Source organism: Patiria miniata, unplaced genomic scaffold (assembly GCF_015706575.1).
Source record: "Patiria miniata isolate m_02_andy unplaced genomic scaffold, ASM1570657v1 HiC_scaffold_12, whole genome shotgun sequence".
In the NCBI taxonomy this organism is placed as follows: domain Eukaryota; kingdom Metazoa; phylum Echinodermata; class Asteroidea; order Valvatida; family Asterinidae; genus Patiria; species Patiria miniata.
In genome coordinates this window covers 4,662,749-4,675,817 of record NW_024037050.1, presented here as the reverse complement: position 1 = coordinate 4,675,817, position 13,069 = coordinate 4,662,749, and the positions used below count along the sequence as shown (strand labels likewise).

The 13,069-nt window shown below is 40.4% G+C and overlaps 1 protein-coding gene across 5 annotated transcripts in view; it reads left to right on the top strand.

Moving 5' to 3' along the window:
• LOC119745990 (tyrosine-protein phosphatase non-receptor type 1-like) overlaps positions 1 to 13,069 on the top strand; it is a 49,285-nt gene that overhangs the window by 32,135 nt on the left and 4,081 nt on the right. For 2 of the 5 annotated variants that reach the window (XM_038222742.1, XM_038222735.1), the window contains exon 9: positions 7,426 to 8,526. The exons of 1 other annotated variant lie outside the window; for it this stretch is intronic. In XM_038222742.1, the coding sequence (XP_038078670.1) occupies positions 7,426 to 7,684 (259 nt within the window). In that variant the 3' untranslated portion in view covers positions 7,685 to 8,526. Of the gene's footprint in view, positions 1 to 5,119; positions 5,164 to 7,425; positions 8,527 to 13,069 lie in introns of those variants that run through there. 2 more of the 5 variants (XM_038222751.1, XM_038222766.1) reach the window with 2 other exon arrangements.

Genomic DNA, 13,069 nt, shown 5'->3' with positions numbered 1-13,069 from the left:
TCTACATACATGTAGATCATCATAGTCTCCTCTTGCACACCTGGTACACAAAGGCATGCTTAGCATCAGTTATAGTAAGCATTTTCGTGGCTGCGTCAATTAGTTTTGCTGCAACAGAAGTTGCACATTGAGACCTTACGCCTTGCAAACCACTCCCTATTCACTGCATGCAAGATCGACATGTTCTTCATGAATCAGATTAAATGTTTTAATCTTTATTTTTCTGTTGGGCGTGTTTTGCGCCTGTCTGCTGTTCCTCCTTACTCCGGCAGAATTTTGCGAAGTGCTTTCGTTTATGGCAAAATGAGCTTATCTCACCATAAGCAGGGCGCTCGCCAATATGTGGGTTATGTCCCCCCACAGTTGTAGCAGGTAGTCGACTTCGGTGCCGTTTCTGATGCAGTTGGCTTTGAGCATTGTTGTGACTGGTTGACAGCGTAAACGGGCTGTTCTCTACCTGCCATGTGATTGTGTTATGTTGAAGCTGCTGCTGTTACTTGGATGATCATCATGGCTTTGTCTAGGGTCAGATCAGGATCTCGCAGTAAGTGTTTTTGGAAGCTGTGGTCCGCGATGCCAAGAATGATGCGGTCGCGAATAAGTGAATCCTTCAGTTCCCCGAAGTAACATGTTTTAGCCAAACTCTTCAGGGCTGTCATGAATACGTCGAAAGTTTCACCATTCTGTTGACTACGGCTGTTGAATAGGTAGCGTTTATAGGTGGTGTTTTTCTTGCCTTTGCAGAGTGTAGCAAACTTGACAAAGACTTTGTCAAAGTTTTGGCTGTCGCTTTCCTCATCCCAGGTGAAGGTGTAATAGGCCTGTGTCAACTGCGCTTTGGCCTATGACGGACAGAAGAGTGGTAACACGTAATGTGTCGTCCTTGTCTTGGATCCTTGTAGCAATGGCAAAATTGTTCAAATTTTGCCCGAATTTTTTTCCAACTCATAGCAAGGTTGCGATCTGCCATGTCTAGAGGTGGTGGTGCAGGTATGGTGAATTGTGCCGTATTGATATGTTGATGTATCCTCCCAAGTTGTTCCTGAATCCTTGTCGCCAATGTAATATTGTGAGCTTCCCTTCTCACCTGTATCTCACCTGTAGATGGCCAACTGCCTGTATAAAGTTGGCTATGGGGTAAAGAGCCGTAGCGTGAAGTTTACATACATCTTCGCGGCTTTTGTCTGAGCAGACTCCAACTAACAGTTTGGTGCCACTGACAACAATGTCTACCCAAAGTGCTTCATCGTGCATCTCATTTAAGTCATTTCTTTCCATTGCGTTAATGATATCTCTTTTATACAGTAGAATGCCACCTCCTATAGTTTTTTCTTGTCTTGTCTACCGTATCTTGACAAAACATGGTAAAACCATTCAGGTTTAGTTCAGCATCACAATAATTTGGTTGAGTCCAACTTTCTGTGACTCCAACAATGTCAGCTTGTGCATTGAAAACTGTGCATTCAAATTGCAAGAATTTATCCTTGGCCTTAATACTTCTGGCATTAATATTTAGACAGTGCAGTGTTGAGTGATCAAGTGCACTTACATATATGTTCATTTACTGACTCACTTTGTCCTCTGCTTCCTCCTGCTCCGTTTCTTTTGTCTTCTGTTCCAATTCCAGAGATGTTCTTGTCACCGCCTTTCTATGTCGTACCGGTATTACTACATTTTTTCGCCCTTTTCTCTCATTGCCTTTAGTTTTAGACATAGTTGTTGCTTCGATGCTTGCTTGGTTTATTGTGTGCCAGTACATAAAAGGTTCTTTGCATATCAAAAGGGCTTCTGTTCTAAGTGGGTAATCTGACCTTGGTTGGGGCCTCACGCATTTTAGTTGGGGCCTTATTCATTTTAGTAAATTGGGGTCCATTTATTCCAATGTGGATAAAGTAATGTCTGGTTTCTCTGTGTGTGGTTTTGGAGCACGCGGTGCCTGTTGCCAACTCTAGACGATGGGCACAGCAATACACAGGTACAATATGTGGGCTACCTTTGCCAAACTTGTAGCTACACCAGACCGTTTACCCAAATTGACTGAGGTGCCATCAAAACAACAGCTGACAACATTTTGTGTCCAATCTCTAAGCTTAAGTTTCTCAGTCATTGTTTCCTGGGTGCTTCTGTGAGATGTTCAGCATCAGCATTTGGAACAGAGTTCAGTGTGATGAACTGTGTGACTGGTTGACTTTCCTGAAGCATGTAGATAATCTCTTGCTCGGTGTTGCTTTTTTTCTGTACTACCATTGGCTAGAATGCTAATGAAGCAATCTTCCTTGATGTGGAATGCCTTTCTCTCCAATAATTCTTCTACAATACATTTGATGAATTCATGACATGCTTTGTCGTTCCATTAGATCTTTAAAATCTGTGTACGGTTTCCAAGCTTGAGCTATGTAAAAACCTGTCCTGAAATCCTTCTTCATTCTCTCTACTTCCCCATCTCCTAATTTTAAGAGTTGCTTCTCCATTGGTCTTTCCTTTCTCGCCGGTGTTGATACTTTCTTGGTAGCATTGGCTTTCATAATCTTCGGAAAATCACTCAAAGTTGACCTCTCTATCCGTTTCCTTGCAGAATTCTTTCAGAATTTGCAATGAATGCTCAGTGTTCCTCTTGATTCTAGGACTACATTGTTCAACTAATAAAGCTCTTATTTCCTCTTTCAAATGAGTAGGGGTGTGAGTGGAGCTCTAAGAAAAAAATAGCTGAAAATAGCTGAACCTGCGAGCACGAATTGCGAAGTCCATACGGCCTGGGGTTGGAGCCCTGCTCAAGGGCCCTGGGAAAATTTTGAAATGTAGAAGCTCTGTGGTGCATTTTACAGCCTCCTTGGTCAACTATTGGTTGAAAATGTTTTGCAATTTATGCATGTTTTTAGGTTTTCCCTTCATATTGGCTTGAACTTGTGAATGAAAACTGTGTTAACATTGAGGTTTGTATTGCGACTCAGCCAAATCCCCGCCCCGCCAAAAAGATACTTCCTTCAAATCTAGCTTTTACTTAAACTTCATGTTGTCTTTCCGTTGCAAACCTCACGTTGTACTCTCCTTACCTTATGAGGCTCTTTTCTGTTTTATTTTTTACACGGTGTTTTTCAAGATCCTCTTGTGCCCTTTTGAATTGTGCAAGTTTCATCTTGGTTTTTACCCCTCAGCCGAGAGGCTCGAGGGGTATTGTTGTTGATACTGTGACTGATACTGTGTGACTGACTTGACTGGTTTCTCAAAGCCCATCTTGTTCTTCTGTTCTTCTTCTTTCTTCCTTGCACTTTCTTTTTGGTCTGAATATGTGCGATATGCAGTCCTCATATACATTTCTGCACAAGGTGGTATTTACAGGAGTGTAGGATGGGTCTGCCCTGTCAAATACTGCAAGGCTGTTTTTTTTTGCTTGACATTTATTTGCTTGTACCTGACTGTCTGGATGGTGGAGAAGGTACTTGTAAGGTAGATTTCTTCTTGGTTAAGACATCTTTCATAATGCTGAAGGATGACTCAACAGCTTGGCCATGGAAGCAGCTTAGTAAGGCAAACACCAGTTTGGTCAGGTTTGGGTATGGGTTGGCATATCTGCTCCAAAAACGTCCACCTCCATTTCCACAGATTTGTAACTTGATGATCGGTCTCGTCAATCTCGGTATCGGGGGGGGGGGGGGGGGGGGGGGGGGATAGTGGTAATCGCAAGAGCATAAACCACTTGGTTCGTATTTATGATGTGCTTCACCAGTTGTAAAAGTGGGTCAAAAAAGGTCGCTAAAATCAAGTGCGTAAAATGCATGCATTTGATGCATCACTTCTTTGACAAAAGGGGTGGGAGATTCCAGAAAAAAGCTGTCTCTATTGAGCAAAGATGCATGTTTCCCTGGGGTTCCGTTATGGGGTCCGTCTTAAAATTAACAGGTGGATGTTCAGGAAGATAGAGCTATGCTACTATTGTCAGAGTATTGCATAGTACCAGGTATCTCCGATGATGGATCAGACTGCAGGCATAGCAAGTGATCCAACCATTGACACAGAATGAGTGCGCAGAGTTTTCTTGAAATTCGTTTTTATTGGTGGGACTGGATCGTACAAATGGAAGTGTTCCTTGTAGTTTCAATAGTTTTCAAAATAATAACTTAAAAAAATTAGCAAAGATCCTGCCATCTTTGCTGGTGTGTGATCCATTGCCGTGCCAAGTCCTCAACTACAAATAAGTGATTATTTCATTGGGGAGTGGCTTTACATTTATTTTGGACTAAAAGTCCCTTGAAAGCAACACACTGTTTTGTTTTGTTTTGTTGTCTGGAAAAATACACAGGAAATTGGGGTTTAATATTTCATTTTGTTGATTAAACCTTGTACGTTGTCTTGGTGATGCATGAGACCCATGATACATGGAACAACATTCAATCAACAGCATCGAGCAAGTAGTGGTGGGAGAAATCGGAGATTTAAAAACCTGGTTATCCTAAAAACATTTCAAACGAATGATGGTTATCCGATTTCACCAGAGCTTCCAATTCAGCTCACAATCCTGCCAACAAAAAGTGATGAGTAATGTACGGCATGTAATGCCCTCCCAAAGATTGGGTATAGTTTGCAGGATTCAGTGACCACTAGGCCTTTACAAAAACACTCCAGAGGTGTAATGATGAAAATATGAGAGGGAACTCTCTGACAAGTCGAATGTGGCAGACTATTCATATTATACCAAGAACACCACTAGCAAGTGGAACAAACTCAGAGACTGTGGAACAAACTGGGGGATGTTCCAGTTGTCTTTAGCCTGTGTTCCCCCAGAAATGGAAGGCTTAATTTTATTTTCCAGAATCGAAACGGAATGGTGGAATTCAAACCAAATTGTTTTTTTTTTATACGGAATGATTTCCCGCTACTACAAGTAAATTAGCGTTATTTGGTCATGAACTAGCTTTCATCCATAATTAGTTCTGTTAGTTGGTCAGCATTTTTTTTCCCTCCAATAATAAAAAAAACCCTGGTTTGAAATGTCCGCACATCTTTTAGAGTGATTTAGCTTTTGAGGGTTTAGATTTTTATTTGCACCTTTTTGCTATTAGATAGTTATCTATTGTTGACTGCTGTGTTGTGTTTCATGGGTTTTGATTTTTCATCAAAGGGATGGATAGTGCCCACAGAGTTACAGAAGACAGAGCTACTGGTACAGTAGGCCCCTAAGTGGTGCCATGTGTCCTTGAGGGTGTACAAATTGCCATGTTCAAAATCACAGCAGTCAACAGTATACAAATATAACATGGTTTGAGAGTGACAGTCAATATTAGCTCCCCGAGGTATTGGAAGTTGACAAACTAGTTCCCGAGGCAAAGCCAAGGGAACAAGTTTGTCAACTTCCAATACCGAGGAAAGCTAATATCAACTATCCACCCAAAATGAACCATTTTATATTTGTTTTACTATACCTCATACAGTACGTATTCAGTTGCCAAATTTTCCCGCAGTATGCACCTCGTGGGAATAAAATCTTCAGACAAACTTGTCCAGCTCACTAGAAGAATATTATTGCTCATCCTCAGAAGAGTTCATTTCGTTTGCAATACAGTAACTCCTAAGGGTTTATACCACATTGTGGACAACTTTTTTTAAGTACAGGAGGCATCTTTATTGTCCACAATATTCTCCAGTTCAGCCTCATTGAGTTGGGAAAACGCTAGTTAACATTTATGCGTGCAACCATCTTTTCATGTGTGGCTAAGGTGATTTTCGCGCGTGCGTACTACACCTGTGCGACAGTTCCACGATTGCTTCGTAAAGTGCAAGCGTAGTGGACTATTGCATGAGTAACCCATGCGATAGTCTACTACGCATGTGTATTTACCCTGTGCGTGAATACTCGTGTGCGCGCGCTTGGTAAACAGCAAAAATAGCATCTGGCACATGATGGTGAATGGACCAGCGAGAATTCGGCTTTCGATCCTAAATATGTATGAGGTATAGTGAAAAATGTGTTGGTCATGCTCTACAAGAAAGCATTTTAATCTAGATACAGTCTATCATTTAATTAAATGTGAGCTCTCCTGCGAGACATGAAATGCTTTAAAAGTTTTGTCACAGTATCTTGACATTTGACTTTCCTAAACCAATAGAATTACAGTATCTGTTATCACAATATTACAATACTATCCCCCACGCCCACCCCCACGCCCAACCCCCACGCCAAACCCCACGCCCAACCCCACGCCCAACTCCACCCCCAACCATAAGTTACTATTCATGTAAAGTGTGTTTTGGGGTGTTTTTTATTGAAGTCCTTGGTTAATTATATTATTTATTAATGTAATTAAATTTTGATTAAGAGGCAAGGGCATGAGAGTCTTAAGCTATTTGTTTTAAACCTTTGTTACCTTTTTGTTATTTCTTCTAACTAATAGTAATTACTTTTCATTTATATGGTTATGTTTTTAATCAGCGTCTGGCTTAAATCAGATTTTTTGAGTTTACCTAATAAACTAATGAAACCTAAAGACATTTTGATACATCTGTAACACTGACTTGTGTTGTCATTATTTGAGATATCTATGAATCGATGCAGTCAGGATTTTTAACATTAAATAAATAGTAAGATTGACATAAATATATAAATACATGTGTTCTTTTTGTTCAACAACAAAAAAGCTAAACTACTGCACACTTAAAGCCCGGTTCATACTTCACGCGAAAGCGAATGCGAAGCAAAATTCGTGACGTCAACAATACATTCGAAGCGCGTCCATCATTGTTGACGACATGAATTTCGCGTCGCACTTGCTTACACGTGAAGTATGAATCGGGCTTATGGCCGCTTCATACTTCATGCGAATGCGTTGCGAATTTGACGTCACGAAGCATTCACTGTGAAATTCTAGTTCAAACGTATTCAACTTTTACGAATTCGCAGCGCGAAACCTGCCCTGACGTCTCAAATTTGCGTTTGTGTTCGCTTTCGCACTAAGTATGAACCGGCCTTTATGGGACCCTGCACTCTCCGCTGCAATATTATGGCACCTTATGTTCAAACTGCTTCCACGTTCTTTGCATTTTCGCATGAATGGTGTAACTTTTTTAATTCAGTTTTACATTTACCTGCGCAGACATAATTTTTTTATCAAGAATTAAACACCACAATGTTGTAGCAGAACACTGGTGTACATGTATCATGGTATCATTACAAGTGAAACTGGGTGAAATTAGATGTTTAAAAACCTGCGTAAAGTGAACTAGCACAACCATTTCTTTTTTACTGTCGTATACGGAGATTCCAATTCCTGGTTTGGTTAACGGTCAGAAAATGTTGGTTGCCTATCTGTAATTTCATTCCTCCAGCAACCATGCCTTAGGAACCATGTATGAATGAAGTTACATCCAGCCCCAGAATGTTGCATCCAATTTGCAACTCTCTTTTTTTTACTACAATTGCTATTTTCACAGCGAGACGGAACTCCGGCGACGTCGGAGAGAAGAGAAGACCCGAGCCATGCAAGACAAACTCGGCGAGATAAGAAGTAAGCAGAGGAAGAGTGAATGGTGGCGCAAGCATAGGTCGTTATTCCGCTACTTGGGAGTGGGGCTGGGGCTGGGGCTCGGGGTCTGCGCCCTGTTTTTGTACCGTTGGTTTTACGGTGGGGCGGTGCCCCCGTTACCCCCCATCATGGGAGATGAGCCACCAGCGGTGTACCCAGGGGATTAGTGGAAGGTGGTGCCCTCGGTTCTTACCAAGTATCTATGCCCTGCAATAGACTAGAATGAAAAGCACTGTCATACACGTTCTTTGGATATCTCGGATCTTTTTCTTTTCTTTTTGACGTTAAATTTGAGATGCTACTTTGAAAAACGCCTGTCCACCCTCTTCACAGAAAGTGGCAGTGATCTGTTTTAGTTTTTTCAGCATTATGACTTTCTCGGAGAGGTTCCTTCACTAGACTTTTTGCCCTTTTTTTAAAGGAAACATGTTGATAAGATTTTTGCTCTTATACTTGTAACTTAAGTCAGGTACATTTAAGTAATTGACCTGAATATGGCCCATAAAGGAAACAATTATTTTTCCCTCTTTAGAGTAGTATTAAGACTTGTGCGTGATTTGAGTCCAACTGAAATGTCACATTTGAGTACAAATTTGGCCTGGCCTACAAAAAGGTCGAGAAAGTAGCTTAGTAATGACCCAATCACATGTCGGAGAGGTTCATGTAGATCATGTAGGGAGTTTCGCTATTATCAGGGAAAATGTGTCACACACTTGTCACTATAATGGTATATTTAACTTACATAGCTCAGGCTGTTAATATATCCGAGCAAAAAAACCCTGTACATACCAATTGGATTAAGTTTCCAAGGATTAATGACATTTCAATATTAAAACACAAGGCTATGCTGCCTTATTCCCATGTGATGTATAAATGCTAATGTAAATACTTTTTTTTTTTTAAAGAAAAGTACTAGCTTGTTATCAGAGCATACTTACATGTAAAATTCTTTCAATGTACAGAATAGAATCCAACGAAACTAATCCTCATTTCTAAATGTCTCCTGGAACTCGGTACAAAATCTTTGGGTCATCTTGTTTGTCGGGCATAACGTGCCCAACAAACAAGGCCAAGTTCGGGCAAGGACCATTAGTCTACTAGTGGTTGATTTGTGACGTGCCTTACGCCTGCGCACTGAAAGCAACGTGCGAACGTCTCTAGTCAAACGCTGGTCAAAATGTCATCGCAAAACTTCTGGATCCTGGCTCTCTGCTAGTGTTATGAATGGGCGCGGCTATTGGTTACCAGCGAAGCAACCAACCCCAGTAGGCTGGTTCCAAATAGTCGACTAGCGTAGTCAACCATAGTCGACTAGACAGAGTTCGGGCAAACGTTAGTTAACCATTGGTGAACTATAGTCCTTGCACGAACTTGGCCCAAGTTGAAGATGTATAATGCCAGGCAACACCATCACAGTCTGTGCAGCATTACTTGTATATGGGTGGCATTCCAACCTACCGGTAGGCTCCCCCTTGTAGATTGATACAAACAAGTTGATTTGCTTTCCATGATCTTTCTCTACTAAAGTCAGGCTGCACATATGTAAGAAAGTTGTTTGGAATTTTTTGCACATGTACATGTACAGTAACGCAAGATTTGTTAGCCGAAACTGTAAGCTATATGTAGAAAATTATTTGAAGTGGTTGGAAATAATAAACAAATGTTGGTGCTGTGTAAGATTTTATGTTAAGGTTTGTTTGTGACCCTTCTGTCTAACCTTGACAAGTTCTTCATCTGCGTATCTGACGACAATATACATGCCTGTCTTTGCCTGAAAATAGATCTGATGATTTTTCTTCTGCAACAGACTTTATGCATTGAAGAGTAGATAGCAGTTCCTGACCCAGTGTTTTAGTCCAGTTTATACAACACCTGAATAAATCCCCGTCATCTGATTGGTGGATCGTTGATCACATGTCATTGAATTATTTGTACCAACGCTCATGGCGCGCAACGCGCAGTGCAATGGAAGTGCTATTGCACTGTGAATAGAACTTCCATTGCACTGTGTCACTGCTGCTGGTGGTGGCGCTGTTTAAATCGAGATAAATTGAATATGATTGTTCTCAACCTGTTGAACAGTTTGCATTAATATAAATATGATGAGCTTGTCAAACTTTTAAACAGTTTTTAACCTGAATAAATTGGCTATTAAAACTCAACCAATCAGATGACAAGGATTTATTCAGGTGTTACATGTATATAAAACAAATAAGGAATGTTTCACGTTCGTGCAATGGAAATAATAATTTCATTCGGTGACAGATGAAATGTTCCATTCCACTCGGCTTCGCCTCGTGGAATGGAACATTTCATCTGTCATCTCATGAAATTATTCTTACCATTGCACTCACAAACATTCATTATTTGTATACCATCACAAGTCCATCATAAGTCTAGTCACAAGTAACAAGGGATGAAGAATGACCAAGCCTTTGTCACAGATCACTTGAATAGCTTGTGACCTCAAGCGAGGACTGGATGACTTGTCATGGACTTGTGAGGACAGTAGCAGATGGGTCATTCTATAAATGTGGGGTCCAAAGTGTGACATTTTTCCCGTCCCTGTTACCTTGGTACTTTGTAATTTGCCATTCAAGTATCATTAAGAATGACTTCAAATAATTGTTTATTTGTTGGGTAGGTAGTTTGCTATTCATAATCACTCTTGGAGGATGACTGCATTAAGGAGTGCATCAGAATTATACAATCATAGATGTCAGATGTAACAGGGACGGGAAAAAAAGTGGACCCCAAATTTATAGAATGACCCAGATTCAACTGCAACATTCCTGACCATCACTCAAAGTATGCAGAACGTATTTCACGTTACTATACCTCATACATATTCATGATCGATAGCTGCAATCTCACTGGTCCATTCACCATCACTTGCCAGATGCTATTTTTGTTGTTCGCCAAGCGGGCGCACACGGGTTACCCGTGCGACAGGCTTCTACGCACGCATGTGCTTTACGAAGCAATCGTGGAACTGTCGCACGGGTGTAGTACGCACGTGCCCTGGTTACACATGAAGAGATGGTTGCATGAGTAATTGTTGATAACCATTTTCCCGAGCTCAATGATGATGAACTAGAGAATATTGTGGACAATCAAGATGCCTCCTGTACTTAAAAAAAAAAGTTGTCCACAATGCGGTATAAACTCTTAGGAGTTACTGTATTGCAAACAAGATTAAATTTTCTTCGGTTGAGCAATAATATTCTTGTCTGTGAGTTTGACAATTTTCTCCGAAGATTTTATGCCCGTGAGATACATACTGCAACGGGAAAATTTGGCAACTGAATATGTATGAGGTATAGTAAACAAATATAACATGGTGCATTTCGGGTGGATAGTCGATATGAGCGCCCTATTGGAAATAGTTGACAGATTAATTCCCTCGGTTTCGCCATGGAAACTAGTTTGTCAACTTTCAATACCTCGGGGAGCGAATATCGACTGTCCACCCTCAAACCATGTTATATTTGTGTAATGTTCACCGACCGAGCACAGACTTAGCATGTAAAGAGTCCGCCTATTAAACTTGGATCAATGTTGAAGGGGTAGTTTTGCAGTGTGTCTATGTGCGTCACTCTGATTCATTCAGGAATTTAACATCAGGTCATTAGGGATGAAAAAAAAGTATCTTGTTTTGGAACAGAGGATGGGTTTCTGCTTTTTTGCACACAAAACTATTTGGAAACCTTGTCTAGTCCCCAGACTGTTTTGATCGACTGGTAGGCTATCAGCGCCTAACAAACAGTCATCTGTCATGCAAATGTCATATGCACATGTAACTGTCCAGTGGTCATGTATATATTATAGCCCCGTATTTTAGACAAGAACATCGTGCTTGTAACTTACTACACATCTTGGGGAAAGAACTATTTTGTTTGGAATTAATTTTTAAAAAAAACGGTGTGCATATATTTTCTATTTTTTATGAAAAGCATAAAACCCAGCCAGTATGTTTAAAGTTTTGTTTGTAAAAAAACAGAAGTGATGTTTATTTTGTACAGATGTGTGTAAACATAATCAATGGCGTTTGGAAAGGATGTAGAATAGGGAAAGGAAAAAAATAAGTGTTATTTACCGATTACAAGTTATTAAAATAAATTAATATGAATTAATTAGCAATTTGGGTTTTTTTCCAAAATGATATTTAACATGCTTAAACCACAAGAAGCAGCTTGTTGGGAGTTTCGCTCGTACCCCAACGCCCTGCAAACAGGGCGCTGGGATACGCTGATGAGCTTCACAGAATCTTGTGAAGGAAGTGGCCTATGACTTATGTATAAAGCATCTGGCTGCAGCTGTTTAAGACCGCAGTTAGACAATGCGCTCAAATGCCATCCGAAAACTTCCCATAGAAATGCACACATTCCATACCGGACGTGATTTCTGTTTCATTGCAGACCATGTGGACACATTTTGAGCGTCGCATATGCAATCATGAATTCGAAACGGAGCCTGAGCAAGTGACGAGAATCGAAAATTTACAAAACAAATACGTACCGTTATGTTTGACAGATTTTCCTACATTATTACGTTTAACAACGAAATAAAGCATTTATGAATGGGAATAAAAGAGTATTATGACTCGGTCTTAACGTCCGTTTTAAACCTTGCCGAGTCGTGGCCGTGATGACTTACAGGTCACAGGTGGTGCAAAATCTATCCAATCAGAGCGTGAATTCATCAGCGTATCCCAGCATCCTGTTTGCAGGGGAGGAGGTACTAGCGAAATTGGGAGTTTCAATATTCTGTTCTTCACTGGCACTGGCCATGAAACTGACTGACTTGTTTTATGGATGCTTTTTCTTTCATGGAATATTTTAGACCCAGTAACTGGGGCACTTAGAACTCCTTTTTTTTGAAATTTTGCTTTGGATCGGTCGTTCTAGTACAACTGATCCAAACCAAAATATCCCAAAGGAATTCTAGCGCCCGAGTAACTGCTACTTGTACTTCCATGACGTGGTAAAATTTGTAGTAAAAGTATGTTATATCTTTGCATATGGACTTATGTCAATTCAAGCATTTAGCACTTGCATTGGAGTCAGGAAAATGAATGTAAACAAAGTATATGTACGTCCATTGAGGGGGCTTTTCAAAATCAAGAGTAGCTTATTCTGAATATACATGTAGGTTAGTAACTTTTCATGCAAGATAGTTTGTAAGCATTGCATTCTTTGACCTGGATTTTAAATTATCGTATTGTATACATTTCAAGCATAGAATCATGATGAATGTCAACTTGACACCATGCATGAATAATTCGTACAGTCTTTCTCTCATGGATTTGTTGATCTTCCAACCCAATTGAAACTTTATTGATCCTGTTCATCATGTGATGTCTAAAGCCACCCTCGGGTAGACCTTGCGACGACACAGAACAGTCAGAGATTTCAAGATCAAGCTACGTCTGAGTTACGACCGTTGTGAACCTTTCAGTTGCCGATTTTTGTGACCTGATTTCAACAGCGATGATATTAAGACGATCGGTATCAGTCGGTCCAAGTAAATTCAACTTTTGTGCTGCGACGGAA